Source organism: Podarcis erhardii (genome assembly GCF_964252035.2).
Source record: "Podarcis erhardii genome assembly, chromosome: Z".
In the NCBI taxonomy this organism is placed as follows: Eukaryota; Metazoa; Chordata; class Lepidosauria; order Squamata; family Lacertidae; genus Podarcis; species Podarcis erhardii.
The window spans coordinates 20529536-20545544 of NC_138504.1; the positions used below are offsets into that span (position 1 = coordinate 20529536).

The 16009-nt window shown below is 42.5% G+C and overlaps 1 protein-coding gene across 10 annotated transcripts in view; it reads right to left on the minus strand.

Moving 5' to 3' along the window:
* Positions 1-16009, minus strand: part of DACH2 (dachshund family transcription factor 2) — a 325632-nt gene that overhangs the window by 139543 nt on the left and 170080 nt on the right. For all 10 annotated transcript variants that reach the window (XM_081848011.1, XM_081848004.1, XM_081848005.1 and 7 more), the window contains exon 2: positions 9876-9991. In XM_081848011.1, the coding sequence (XP_081704137.1) occupies positions 9876-9991 (116 nt within the window). The remainder of the gene's footprint in view (positions 1-9875; positions 9992-16009) is intronic.

Here is a 16009-nt window from a genome sequence, read left to right on the forward strand (position 1 = left end):
AGGAGGAAATGGGGAGGGGGAGCAATCCCTATGCAGTTAATTTAATAATAGAGTGGGAAGCCACGATTACTGTTTCAGGTACACCCGCTCTTTCAGAGCAATGGCTGGCCCACGTCAACAACAGCAACCTTTGCTTCTCAGAGCCATGGGATTAACAAGTATTTAGTGGAAGTGGGGGGCTTTGAGAGACACATCCACAAGTGGTTGAACCAGGAGCAAAGGCCTCTTCCACTGGGTTCTGTTGTGCAGCAGCTGAAACCTATCAGCCTCCTTTTTCACCTTTCTGAAACTTTCCTCTATCCTCAATGTAGTGTCTTCCAGATGTTGTTGGATTCCTACCCCCACCACCATCATCCTTCATCAGAAACTGTCATGGTGAGCTTGTGTTAAGCTGGGGTAAGAGGACAAGGCTGTGGCAAGTCTAAACTTGAAGTATGTTAATGGGTCAGAGAGTATCACATGACCTATGAATATCTTTGGTTAAGATAGTTCTTTGCTGGTCTGGTTGGTTTCCCTGCAGTTACCTCCCTTGGCTTGCTGAAACTCCCTTAAATCCTAGGCTTAGGATCCACTGCAAGTGTAAATCACTCAGCCACTGCAGGTGCCTGATTCCTGTCCCTCCCCTGACTACATCACTATGAACATTACAGGCATGAGGACAAGTCCTTAAAAGCCCACCATTAATAGCAGAAAGGTTCTTCAAAGTGAGAACTGCCTCCCTCCACCAGCAGCCTTTCAACTTGGCCACATCAGAGGGACAGCTGAGACAGCAAGGCTTGCTCTAGTGGCACGGCATTCGGCTTCCCCTCTCCACCTGGTTACAAGTGAAATAGCAGCACCTAGACTATGTGTTTAGCTGGGACCAGCTGCTGTTTTGCTCCCACCCTCCCAGAACTGCCACCCACAGCAGCTATCCCACTTGTGTGAAGAACTATTGAGATGATTACATCATGGACAAACAAGAGACAGTGAGCCACCTCCAATGGCCTGGGTGTGACATGACCAACTGCCATTGGACTTCTCACCTATTCACGTGGGCTGTCACCACAATGATGCATCATTCTTTAGGTACTGAGACTTCACTCTGTTCCTTTTTCCTCATAATCGTTCCACTCGTGTTTTTCCCCCTTTTTGATTCCCATCTATGAGATAGCATGCCATTAATTTAAACGGCAAGCTGCTTTGCGTTCACTGACTAGAAAGCACTATACAGATGCCGACAACTGAATAAGGCTGGTGATCCTAACCCCGCTTACCTGGGAGTAAGCCTCACTGAATTCAATCGGACTTACTTCCAAGTAGGCGTTGTTAGAATTGAGCTGTGTATAAATAAAATATGAGTTGTCGTATACCCCTTCTCGGAATTATATCATTTTCACCCCTTATCTCCTCTCCATTTTTTAGCCTTTTGCAAATAAAATAAAATAAAGCCCTAAGATGAACCAAACCCAAAACAAACCGCTGAAATTCTGTTCTCCCTATTTAGGTCATCCCTAGATTGGACACTCACTAAATTGGCAGCGACAGGCCCTCTGATATTTCAGTACAGCTTCCAGAGAAGATTGTACATCTGAAGTGACTCCTGGGGGGTGATGAATTCATATTTGCTAAACAGATTAGCTGAAATAAGCATAATAAATGAAAGTGGGTTTGTTTTGTTTTTAAAGAAAAGAAAGAAAACAATTTCACACTAAAATACAGGCTTGACTTATAGGAAGTGGCAGCTTCAATGGCCCAAGGCCTAAGATTGGTTTTGCCACTTGATAATTTGACTGATTCACTTGAGTAGCCAGAAGAGGACATTTTCTGCCTGATTTCAGCATAATCGAGTCACCTGCTCCATGATTGCCGAGGCCAAGTCAATTGCACTCGGCTGAGCACCGGGGGTGTGCGATGCATTGCAAAAAAGGAACCTTTGCTGCGTATGTGTGCAGAACTATTGAGATGTAAATGATAGTGGAACACAGCCCATTCCTGCATATTAGAAACAGCTTCTTTACCACTATATGAACCTTCTCTCTGGAAGACAGTTACTGCATTTTGCTCTCTTAAGGTTGGTTTAGATGGTCACAGTCTGGAGGAACTGAACTAGAGGGGATCGATCACAGCTGTAGCCCGAGTCAGACCATTGGCCCATCTAGCTCAGTACTGTCTTCACTGGCTGGCAGCAGCTCTCCAGAATATGAGTCAGGATTGGAGTCTCTTCCAACCCAACCTGGGGATATTGGAGACTTCCTGCGTGCAAGACAGGAAGTCTACCACTAAACTATGGCCCATCCTCATCTAGCCTAGCTGCTTGCTGCAACAGCACCACTTCTCAATAACATTCAAAAGATTATTTCATAAAAATAAGGAAAATGGTGACAAGAGAGAGAAGTTGTCCATTTACTAAGGGGCTCAGAACAGATCCCTTCAACTTGTACAAGAGATCTGGCAAGAAGGATGGGAAAGAACGCTGGATAGAATGGGTAACTCTGCAAGTACTCTGCCTCCTTTATATTATTTTATGGGTTGTTGTTGTTTTGTTTTTATAAGGACTAGCAATTACCTTTCTGGCACTTATTTTAAGAGGCTGAGGTGGAGAAGACACAGCTAGATCCAACAAGACCCAATTTAAGAGTCAGATTGTTTAGCTACAGCTGAGAATCTGTTGGTGCTCATATGCTACTATGTGATAATGATTTAATTTTAGTAATGTATGAAAAACCTTTTATTTAGACAAAACACTGTTAATGGTTTATGTGTTTATATTACTTGTCAGTGCCACTGCCTTTACCGTGAGTCCCTTCGGAAACAGTAATAACCATTGGCATATAAAAGAACATTAAGAATCATATCAAAAATAGTTACATAAGCACAACGTGAAACTATATGTGCTATCATGTGAATTGTACAGTGGAAGAAAGGCAGGTTATTTAGGGAAGTTTTTAACGTCTGATGTTTTATCACCTTCTTCTTCTTCTTCTTCTTCTTCTTCTTCTTCTTCTTCTTCTTATTATCATTAATTCTGTTGTGAGCCTCCCAGAGTAGCAGGGGAAACCCAGCCAGATGGGCAGGGTATAAAGAATAAACTATTATTATTATTATTATTATTATTATTATTATTATTATTATTATTAATTGAGACTATTTAACCATGAAAATAATGAGCAATGGGGCATAGATTTAACACTGCCAGAGGTGGCCAGTGATGTACATCTCTTGCTCACTCTGAACAGGTCTTCAGCATTTTATGGCAACTTAGCAGCTTTGGTCCTCACTGGGCTGTCTGGGCTTCACTATTCCTACAAATCTTGGGGTTCCTCCAAACCTGATGATACCTCCCTCTTATGAATGATGACATTTTGGCTTCATAGGCATCCATACGTGGCTTATTACTGATGTATATTACTCTCTGCATTTGAGGGTAGTAGTCAGTATGAGAAAAGAGGCTTACTCGAAACTATTTTTCTGTTTTCCATCATTATCTGAAAAGCCCACCTAATCAAGCCTTGAATTACATAACCACACATTAAAGCACTGTATCCATGCTTTAACAAATCATCCTCTGGTAAAAACAACAACACCGAAGGTTTAAGCCACCTCAAATTGATTCAACATTGTTTCAGTCCATTTTCTATTTGACATAGGTTCCTGAACAATTGAGCCATGTTTTTTTCAGAATCAAAGTCCACGATCTGGCAAACCTAATCTGTTAATAAAATGAAAAGGTGACCTTGCCTAATTTAATAAGTCAGTGCAAAAATACTCTTTCAACATGCTAAAGAATTCCAGAAAGGTTATCGTCTAGTTCTTTCAGAAGAGGTTGTTCTCTCTTTCCTAGTCTGTTTCTCCAAGCTGTATTTTCATAATTGTTAATTCATTATAATTTTTAAAACCCTGTTTGCAATATAATATTTTGATAACAGCTTTTATTTATGCGACTGATATTAATAGGCACATATCACAACCTGCATCTTATTTTTGTGCCCAGTGCTGCCCTTGTGTCTTGCAAGGCACAGAGACTAAGGAGGAGGACGCTGACAGCCAGTCAGCCAATGGACTGGTTGCAAATAAGAAGGCAGGCAGGAGGGGACTGGTTGAGGTAGGCTGATGTTGTTGGGACAGTGCCCCATTTCCTCTAATGGGCCAACCTCCACTACATATGAGGAGGTGTGTTCAAGGAAGGCAAAAGTGGCTATAACATGGAAATGTAGAAAACTAAGAGAGCCTACAAGTAGATTAGGAGTCCTGCCAGGTATGGGAGATCTTAGGTCTCTCTATCTGGCTCTCAGGACCCTCTCCATGCCAAACACCCCTTACCAGTCACACCCCATCTCCCAGAGCACATCTCCCAATGTCCTCCTTTGCACCTCCCCTTGAATGTTTTTGCCTAGCTGGTATGCGTTCATGAATTCTGATAATCCTTCTTGCTTGCCTGGATGAAGGATAGAGAAGGGTATGTGAGTACCTCTAGAAACTAGCCTACTATAGAAAGGTTAATTGCTCTGTTATTTGCTCTCTCCACTTTTTCCTCTGGCTCCGCCTACCACAGGCATGTGGCCCCCAGAAGGTTAGCTAGAAGAGAATGTGGCCCTTGGACTGAAAATGGCCTCCAATTCTTGCTCTGGGGTCTCTAAAATCCTATCCCATGAACAAGATTTCAGAGTCATTTCTAATACCAGTGGTACCTCGAGTTACAAATGCCTCAGGTTACAAACTCCGCTAACCTAGAAGAGTTACCTCGAGTTGAGAACTTTGCCCCAGGATGAGAATGGAAATCGTGTGCCAGCAGCACAGCTGCAGCAAGAGGCCCCATTAGCGAAAGCACGCCTCTAGTTAAGAACAGTTTCAGGTTAAGAACAGACCTCCAGAATGAATTAAGTTCGTAACTAGAGGTACCACTGTATGCACAAAAATCTGGATGATGCAAAACCCACCACCAATTCAAAAAAAACCCCACCACCTCCATCTTTTGGTTACTTAAGTCTGACTGAGAAAATGAATAGCTCTGATACAAACTGCAGATCCCCGCACAATTCATAAATACGTGGAATAATTATTTCCCGGGGAAGTAGTATCTAATTTATTGCATTTTTATGGAGTGTTAGACTAACTTCTTATTTGTGGCCTGTCAAAATAGCAGCAAATTATGGCAAACATAACATTAAATGCTATGCTGTAAAGCAAATATTTATCTAATTTGGGATTCTGTACATCTTAAAAAGCATGATGGCTTGCTTTTCTTATGTCAAAAGCAAATAAACGCCTACTTTGTTCCTCTCAACTGTATGGACTAAAGGGGGTATCACTATCAGTCAAGTTATTCTAAGAGCTGCCATTACCACTTAACATTTTTTATGATAAAACATGACTCTCTTTTAGCTTCTAGTCTAGATACCAAGGCAATCTTTGAGCCCACATCCCAATGCAATAACAGACCACAAACTAGCCGGAGTGCTACTGCCTTGGAAATACAATAAATAAACAAATGAGCAAACTATAACTTCCACATCTTCTTCCATAATATGGAACACTACTATTACAATTGCCATGCTTTCAAAATGAATTTTAATATCACCCTGTCGTAAGTGCATCAGTCCCCATAAATCTAATGCCAAGTGTCAACCAAGTCTTTGAGGCAGTGGTTGCTCTGGGACACAGAAGCTATGGGGAACATTACTGTTTTTCTTTGTCCTTTAGGTATTTCTCTGACTCTGGGGTATCTTACTGCAGAGAAAGCTGATGATCTGTCAAAGCCCTGATTTTGCTAAGCAGTTGACATGATTCCAAAGCATTCACTCCAACACTGTATTCTGGGGAGCTTCAGGCTCTGAAAAATGCTGGACAGAGACTCTAGCACAACTTGTACATGTCTTGCTCAGAAGCCATCCAAACACTGGTTAGCGTGCATAATCATACCTACCATGAGGCAATGCAGGCTGCAAAGAATGATCATTTCACAGCTTGCATTGCAACCTCTAGTAGTCAGCCAGCAGAGTTATTTTAGATGGGCTGGAGGTTACTGCCTCCCACTGTAGGGAAGCAGCCTACGAAGCTGTGTCCAAGTGGCTATATACTTTGAGGATAAAGCTGCTTGATTTCGGGTGACCTTGACTCTGCAGTTGTAGTTCCAAACAAAGCATGCAGTACCATAGTTTGTGATGTGTTGTGGGATCAGTTTCAGCTTATGCAATCAGCCTCCCCGCTACCTACCACCATGCAGGTAACATCATGGATGACATGGGGTCTTAAGTAATAGCAGCAGCAGCAGCAACCACTATGACAAGCTATTCAGTAATTACATTAAAAGTAAAAACAGCAGCAACAATCACCTCAAGGATTAGGAGTTTTGCAATAAATATGTTAAAAAGAACAAATCCACAGGCTTGATATTTAAAGAAAGGAACAAAATGTTTAAGGAAGGTGGAAAAGGAGAGGGTGAGAGAGAGAGAAAGAAGTCTTGAGAGAAAAGAGATATTTAAAAACTTGGGAGAAAGGGAGTATTTTCAGGTGCTGCAGCACAATCAACATACCTTGTGAATTCCCTTAACTCGCAGCCCCACAGATCAAAAATTTGCCCACTCCAATTTAGCTTCAGTTGATCAATTTAACTATTACAGCTTGCAGACCTAGATACTATTCTTGAACAACTTTGTTATCAGAGGAAAGTTTAAAACTAAAAATAATCAGATCTTCCTATGATCCCTGCAAGGCATCACTCATGAGCGTGCGATCTGTATAAAATACTTCTCATTTTGGATTAGTTTGAGGGCACACCAGATGGAACACAGGGTACTGTGGGATCTGCCATTTATCACAGTGACAGTGCGTAGGAAGCAACGATCCTCTCACCACAGGGGGAAAGGCAGGACTGCAAATGTAGAGAGCAGGAATCAAAAGATGGACTTTGTGGAGTTTGGCAACATTTGTGCTGCTCATTAACTTAATCATATTAATTTATTAGCCACAAACATCAAAGTAATTCACAGCAGAATTTTTGTCACCGAGAACAAGTCTCCTCAGACAGTGGGTGAAACAGTCGTTTTAGAGGAGTACAGTTTGCTTCACATTTTGTATCATATAGATGGCTAAAATGGTATGTCTCGCATGCCACATGAAGCTGCTGCTTTTAATTGTCTCCACTTTGGGGCACATAGCATATGTTTGGGGATACTGACCAAATCCTGCCTCCCTGATGCATACACTTAGATGTTTAAAGGTGAGCATGCATATGATGCCCATGTTTCATGCATTTGTTGCAATAAACATCAGCATTAACGCTAGTGTTTCCCATTGCGCTGTGTGTGTGTGTGTGTGTGTGTGTGTGCGTGCGCACCTTTAATTAGCAGCCAGCCATGGGGTAATTTAAAGCAGTCATTACATGGCAGTTGTGAATTATCTTTGTCAACCAGTCCCGATTTCTGCCCTTTTAATAAACGCATATTGGAAGTGATTTTGCATTTCTTTCACATCTGCCAATGTTCCCAGCTTATAAGGAGAATGGTCAAACTGAGTCAGTCCAATTCTTCCAATAGTTCAACATTCGGTCTACAGGCGCTAGCCAGATCACTCAGTAGGGGTGGGATCTCTAAGCAGGGAAAAATGTTGGTATCCCATTTCTCTTTCAAGCTTTACTTAAGTCCAAACATACCAATCATCACAAGATCCTGGACTATACAACTTCATACTACATCTGGGGGGGGGGCAGGGTTGTTGTATGTTGGAATGGTACACAAACCTACCACAACTCCCTGCAGACAAAAACCTGAGATCTTCAAACATCAATCTAAACTACTTAGGGAGAGTTTGACCAAACGGTAACTTCCAGTAAAAGTTGAGATGGATATGCATTTGTACAAAACTCGAAGTCTGAAGAAGACTTTTGGGGTGCCCAAAAGCAGGCTCACAACATTTCACAACATTTTATCTGAGTCACAATAATGGCACTGGTATACATTGTGGTATTAGGTCCTTTGCTTTGCCTTCGAACAGCACCGTACATTACAACTGTGGGAAATCCCTGAGCTACACTGATGTTTCTCTCACGGAGCTACAGCTTTCAGAGTGGTTAAAAAAGAACCAATCCCTCTGGGAATTGTAGCTCTCTGAGGGGAATAGGGGGCTCCTGACAACTCTCAGCACCCGTAGCAAACAACAGTTCTTAGGATTTTTTGTGAGAAGTCACAACTGCTTGAACTGGTATGATGCTGTTTTAAACACAAAGTACATAATGGGGGCTGAGGTATCTCATAATATTCAAATGAAATCTAGCATCCTGTAGATACAGGCATGCCCTCTGTGGCAACAGAGAAGAAGTCTTTGCCCTCTTGTACATGATACCCAGTGGTGGGGAACCCCGAGACCAAGGACCTAATTAATTAGCGGCCAGCTAATGAAAGTGCAAGGGACGCAGGTGGTGCTGTGGGTTAAACCACAGAGCCTAGGACTTGCTGATCAGAAGGTCAGCGGTTCAAATCCCCGCGACGGGGTGAGCTCCCGTTGCTCAGTCCCTGCTCCTGCCAACCTAGCAGTTCAAAAGCACGTCAAAGTGCAAGTAGATAAATAGGTACCGCTCTGGCGGGAAGGTAAATGGTGTTTCCATGCGCTGCTCTGGTTCGCCAGAGGCGGCTTACTCATGCTGGCCACATGGCCCGAAAGCTGTACGCCAGCTCCGTCAGCCAATAAAGCGAGATGAGCGCCGCAACCCCAGAGTCGGTCACGACTGGACCTAAGGGTCAGGGGTCCCTTTACCCTTTACCTTTAATGGAAGGGCATTTTGGCTAAGCCCTGTTGGCCTGTCCCCTACCTGATGTCAGCTGATCACTGGATCTTACAGTGCCCTGTGTATCCTGCCCTACAAGCACCGATAATCAGCTGACTGTCAGGCCTTGTGAAGCACTGCATGCACAACACACTGCAAGACCCAATCAAATGATCAGCCGTTTGTCGGGGCTTTCCAGGCAATGTGCTTGCCTTCATAGTTTGATTTCAAACCAGGACTGCAAAAACGGGTCGCCTGTCATTGTCGAAAATGGGTCAAACTTAGCCCATGGCCGGATCCTGTTACCCACCTCTGTGATAGCTCTCCTAGCACTGCCTACCCAGATTTTCAAAGGCATTATGTACACGTGTATGATCTCTACATCTTGCATGGTCTGCCACAGGAAACATTACTGGTGTTACCCACAGCTATCACCATGCATGAAGGTCCTCTTTGATCATGGTTGCAGCACCGGATTAACCCTGTGGCAGTCAAAATCTTTCTCCCCTCCCCCCCTTGCAAATTATCTCCTAGTACTCACAAATATTCTATTAGAATCCGGAGCTGGCAAGAACTTGCAACACACCAACTCACAGAAAGCTTAGTTTCTGGAGGTTTCTCGTGTACACGCTCAAGTGGGATAGCCTTTGAACTAAGAAAGCTTGATAGTAATTTTATTTCAAGACCAAACCAATATTATTTAAAAGCCCGATGCCTACTCTGCCTATTTGGTAATCCAGCAGTGGACGGTTGGTTTCCATGTGTTTCGACAGAGCAGGAGAAAGAATAATTTCACTACATTTAAGAGAAGGTATTCATGCAGCCTATGAGGCCGTATGAGGATCAGCATCCTACCCCTGCCTCCGCCCATATCATATAGCCAAGTATCTAATGGCACTTTCCCTTTAAGGAAATTACAATTAATGAAGAACTAAATCGCAAATCCATTAGGTTTTAGTCAGCACAGCAACACCACACGGGGTTTTTCATGAATGCTCAAAAAATCCAATAGCGTAACCTCTGGTAAAGCTTGAAAAGCCCTGAAGGACAAGGCAGTTAGATCAATATTAGTTTATTTCAACTGCTGTGCAGTAGGGAGAGACAGAGCCGATCATCCAATGGATTTTATTACCTGTTGGGGAGATAAGTCCTGGTGATAAGAGGCCTGGTACTCCGTGGGGCAGTAGGCGCGTGTTCTCTTGTATTGCAACCCCCAGAGAGCGCTTGGGGGGTCTTCCTGGTCGTGAACTGTTGAAACAAAAGTGAAAATGAACTTTTCAGAGCTCTTTTGTCAAAAGGATTTGCATAGTAATGCACTCTGCATTGATTTTTTAAGGTCCTGAATAGCATAGAGGCCTTGGCTGTATTCAAAACCAGCTCCTACAGCCTTAACTCTTTCGGTACCCGATTCTGCCAGTGGCCCTTAAGCAAGTGTTGGGGCTGATCTGCTTTTCTGAACTTTGACATACCCTCCAACATTTCTCCAATGAAAACAGGGAAATTCTATTCCATAATAATAATTTTACTATCTGACTGAGTTGCCCCAGTCACTCTGGACAGCTTCCAACATATATAAAACATTAAACTTTTTTTTTTAACTTCCCTTTACAGGGCTGCCTTCAGATGGGGTCGGATAACTCTATACCCAGCAAACATTTATCCGATGAAAATGGGGACATCCTACCATACCGTCCAACATTTTCCCAGAGAAAATACGGACATCCTAAGGGAAAGCAGGACATTCCAGGATCAAATCAGAAACTGGGACAACTTCTGTAAATCTGGGACTGTCCCTGGAAAATGGGGACACTTGGATGGTCTGCATGGGGGATAGGGGTTAGGAATGTGGCATTCCATTTCAGAGAGCAAATATTCAACTTTACTAGATGACCCAGTGTTCTAATCTCATCTATCTACAAAATTTTGATTTCACTCTTTTTTCAAAAGGTTTAGGGCAGTATGTGGCTCCTCTGATTCACCCTCATAAGAACCCTGTGAGGAAGGATGGGCTGAGATGCAGCAACTGCCCTGCTAAGCCGAATGAGGATTTGACAGGTGAGAGCAGGATTCAGACCCCCATTTAGCCACAAAATTTACAGTGTGTGACCTTGAGATAGTTGCTACCTCTCAGCCCAATGTTCCCCAGGCAATGAGGATCAAAGCAAACAAATCTCGTCACCACATTGCACCAGCTCTCATGATTAAACATGATAACCATGGTTCTTCAATACCTTTGGGTGAGAAAAGGGATTTTCTTAGTCATGCACCCTTGCTTCAGGGTGTGACTGGATGGCATTCTAGATTCTGATCTATGTCATTATTAATTTAATTGCTAGCCAACTTTTAATTTAATTGCAACCCAGCCGTTATTGATTTAATTGCTAGCTTTATCCCAAAATATTCCAGGGGTTGGTTTACAACACATTCAAACAAAACACAATGATCACAATCCATTAATAAACTAAAAACAAAAACAAACAAACCAAACAAACCTCACAAGCAAAAATATTTCAATTATCAAAACATTCAGTACAACAGAACAAGTTAAATACCACAATCAGTAAAATATTAATCGTTGTCACAGAGGCAAGAAGGAAAAGGTGTGACTTCAGATGACACACGAATGGGAATAGTCACTTCTTCAAGGAAAGCGAGTTCTACAAATAGGGTGCTATGACAGATAAGGTCCTGTCATTGCAGAACAGACTGGCAGGGCCACAAGCGGGGTATCCCCCAGAAAACTCAAGGCTTGAGCCGACACATTGTGTTGAAGAGCAGCTCCAGGCTCCCAGATGAACTGGTTTCCTGGTGGAGAAGGTAGAATTCTATGTATGAAGCCAACTCTCTCCCCGCAACCATCACCTATGCTTGTGCCCAGGTACCCAGGTGGATCATGCCTGGTTCACTCTTCTCATCTAACCAGGTCTCAATAAGACTCACCAGGTTAGATGACTCATGTCCAAGCTCAGTATCCTAGCTGAATGAAACCTGTGCTGCTTTCATGGGGCTCCTGAAACATTTTTAAGCATATTGTACTACAGTATAGCATAGCTATATTCCAAGAGTGACCACAGCAGTTTATCTTTTTAGGTTTCCCTCCTTCATCAACTGATTGGTGCTTCTGAATGTTGTCCAATGGGCTCAGGTAACAACTCCAATCTAACTTATCAAAATTCTCACATTTTTCAACCCTGGATTAAGCCATTTATAAATTGTGGCTAGGAATATTAATATACAATGTAAAAGAAGGAAAGTGGCGCCTCTCTCTATCTCTTACTCACAGAAACAAAAGGTTAGGTGCTTCTTGTCCATGAATGAGACCACATGGTTATGCTGCACCAGCCCCTATATTGTCTTTAAAATAGGGGAGAAGGACGGAGCAGATCTGAATACACTCCAGGAATCCCCACCCCTAACAGAGCAACCCACTTCAAGCATTCCTGTTATACAAGCAATGGGACTTCTCAACTGAAGTTCAAGGTTTAAAATTAAACAAATATAATATATTGTGTATAACAGAAGTGGAGAACCTCAGGACCTCCAGCCCTATGTATCTGGCTTTTGGGACTCTCCCTGGGTCACACACCCGCCCCAGGGCACCATCCTTCTCACCATGTCACATCCCCTCACCAGCCTTGCTTTGCACCCTCATCTGCTGTTGCCTAGCTGTATGCCCTTGAACTATGAAGATTATGATGATGCCTAGAGGAAGGGACCTATGTGTGTATGTAGAAAGCTCTGACTTTAGCACGTGCCATCAATTTCCCCACTTTTGCCTCTACCTCTGGACTACCTCTGGTGCACTTCCCCTAAATGGTTCCCTATGAGGGAATATGGCTCTCAGGATGAGAAAAGTTCTTCAACCCAAGCATGTAACAACAAGGGAAGGGGCTGTATCCAATGAAGCACTAAGTTGAAGTCACTTAGCAGTATACTTGTTGCATAAGGGGAAATGCAAGTCCATTACCAAAGGTAGTTGCACGATGGATTGCATAGCAAGAATAGTCTCTTGCACAAAAAGCTTCTGCTAGCACAGCTGTTGCACTGGATTCCTTTGTTGTGCAGCCTTTAAATTCTTCCACCCACTACTCCAACGGTCCTTGTGCTGCCAGACAGAGAACACTGGTTGTGTTCCAGAGGCAGAAATAAATGGGACACAAGGACTGTAACCTGGCCAGTAATTGTGATATGCAGGGCAAGTGATACTAAAAAAGTAGACTTAGGTCATCAAGCTAGATTTCCAATTAGACCTGCCACCCAAACAGGCAGATACTTGGAACGCAAGCTTTCCTCAGATCAACTGTGAACCAAATATGCATCTGGCAGAATTATTAAGAGATTATGCATGTACACCCAGAAGCTTCACTGAACTCAATGGAACTAAATCCCAGATAAGTGTGAATAGGATTGTAGCCTAATTGTTAAATCATATATAAAACCACAAATCCCACATTGCAACTTCTCAGTGAGTGAAATATTCATGTACAAAAGCACCTGGAGCCTTTAGTACTCACTAAACAGAACACGAATTGGACATTCCCCCTCCTCTTATTTCCTAGAGAGAAATCCATTCCATCCAGATGAGTAAAGAAGCTTTTGACAAACTTTGTGTTATACAGCCAACCAGCAACAATGAATGAGAGGTTCATAGCAAGAACCATTTCTCTCAAAAATGATTTCCCTTGTTCGCAAAGAAACGAAAGTTAAATTTCACTCCATCAAGCTTGCAGTAGCAAAGCTCTTTATCAAAAGGAGACACACTCAAGTGGTTAAATGTCAGAAATCTCTGGTACTATTGCACAGAGGTGCCATTACTGTATTCATACTTCCACAAAGAGTGTGCATAATATTTGTTTTATTATACATCTGTCTAGATCTCAGGTACACACACATATCACATCCTAAAATCATTCTTGAGTTTACTACTTTAGGCCTATAAACCTTGTCCTTTTTATCTAGATTAATTTTTTAAGTCCCATAGTCAGTGCATTTTTAAAATATACTCTGGGGAGTCCTATGCAATACAATGCAGCAAAACACAATAAAAAACTTTGCTGTATATAGATCAATACATTTTATTGTACAACAGTCCTCAGGCTTTGGAGACCTGCTCTTGTGCAGCAGCAACTGAATGACAAGATAACTTGTTTTTCACATCACTGCAACATCATACTTACTAAGTGTGCAATTTTACACAAAGCCATCAATGCACACTAACTAAGCACCTTAAGTATTGGATCATGAGGAAGTGATAAGCTGGGTATCACCACAATGGAACAAACAGAGCGGCAGAAAGAAACTTGAGCCAGATTGTATTGGGCCACAGCTCCCATCATCAATGACTACTGATCCTGTCTCTAGGTCTGATGGGACTTAGAGTTCAACCACTTCTGGGGGGGGCACAGGTTTTCCACTGGTCTTCTCCTTGCAGCAGTCTTAACTATGAGGACCCTGTAAGAGCAATAGCCCCCTTCCCGCATAACTCCAGCATCTCTTGAGGAAGGCAGGTTTTACCCCATTACGGTACCCTACGCACACTGCTGTATATGACATCTATGTTCTACCATCCACTTCTGTGTGAGAGGGAGCAAACAGTTAAGCACTATGAGTGGGGGAGAAAAGGTGGCAGTAACAGGTCCTACCCCTCTGGATTTACAGGAGCTCACTTCAACCATCAGTGCAAGCCATGGCTAAGGAAGAGATTGATCTGAAACATGACTTACAGTTGACCAGTGAAACAAAATGGGAAACCATGCTTTGAAGGAGTGCAAACCATGGTTTGGTGCAGTGGGTGAATTGACAAACCATAGTAGCTCCACCTCTGCAGAAACCACATGAACCCCAGAGAAGACTGAAGTGAGTAAGCAGCTCTATATTATGGCTTGCTGAGCAGCACAAATAAAAAAGAAATAGAAACTTCACAAGCACGTCAAAACTGTGTCTTGCCAGTACATTTGGAAGCCAATAGTATGGTTTTAGGTTCTAAAAATATGGCTGCACAAACCATGGTTTAGTGTGAAATTGAGCCATGTAGACATATACCTTACAGGAGGGGAAAGTGAACTTCACGGAAAGTCCAATGTGGCCAAAATGATACGAGAATAGACTGTCATGTGATAGTCTAAAACTGCTGTTTTTGCAAACTTAAAGACAAACTTTTAGAAGCAGTTTGTATGCAAATGGCTGAAAACATAGCCTTCCTGATGGAGGCCAAGGCTCTACTTTTAAAGTTACTAGAATCAGATGTAAATTTACATATTAATCAAGACAAATAAACATGTGGGGATTTAACTAGGAAACAATCTGATGGCAATTTAATCAGCATAGGTTGAAAGGTCCATCACTACCACATCCTGTTGCAGTGAAAATATTGATTGTTACTGATTTTAGTAATGCCTTGTTTTGCAGGGTACAAATAGCCATGTAATTATTCTTTAATTGAATGGTGATTGCTTGCTAGTGATTATTAAGGTTGCTTGTGTGTGTGTTTTGCTTAATTACTAGATTATTTATGCTCAGCAATATAAAATAATATTTCATCTTTCTTTCTAGGGAGGGAGGAGTAGGCTGAAAGACAATGGGTCAGATCATAAACCGACTTCAACTGTGACAACAGAGTAAGCACATGTGTCCCCCTCCACATGGGGTCAAGTTCAGAAGTAATGATTTGTTGGACTTTGGATAAGTCATGTGTCCATACTCTCTCTCCTCCCCTTGTGAGCCATCTTTTTAATCTTTTAATTCATAGTTTCCTGTGACATCCAACCCAAAATTTAGCATCCCCTACAAACCAGGCCAGAATCAAACTATAATTTGGTATCCTGGTTCATAGAGATTGCAGCTGATTTGGACATCATGAGAAACTGTGGATTAGCAAATCAGGAGGTATTAAATTAAGGTGTACAAGAGATACAACAGGGAGAGGGAGCACACAACTCATTCCTGGTGCAACAGAAATTAACTGGGTTAACTGTCTTTTAACAACCCAACTAGCTCCTTTAGGGCGGTAGAGCCAGTCACAGTACAGGTCACGTTAGCCCACAATGTTTCAGTTGCTTCAGCTCCCTGCTGGAACAACATCTTTCTACCTCAGCAGGACACAGCTTCAGTCATTTGCTGAGGCAACATCATATACCTACCTTAGTAGGAGAGAGCTTCAGCAATGAAGTTGTCATTATTAGATACTGCAAAGGATTGCATCCCAATGGCAACATACTGCCAATGGACCACAAAGGGAAAGGGGTAGCAAAGTGATAGTATATACAA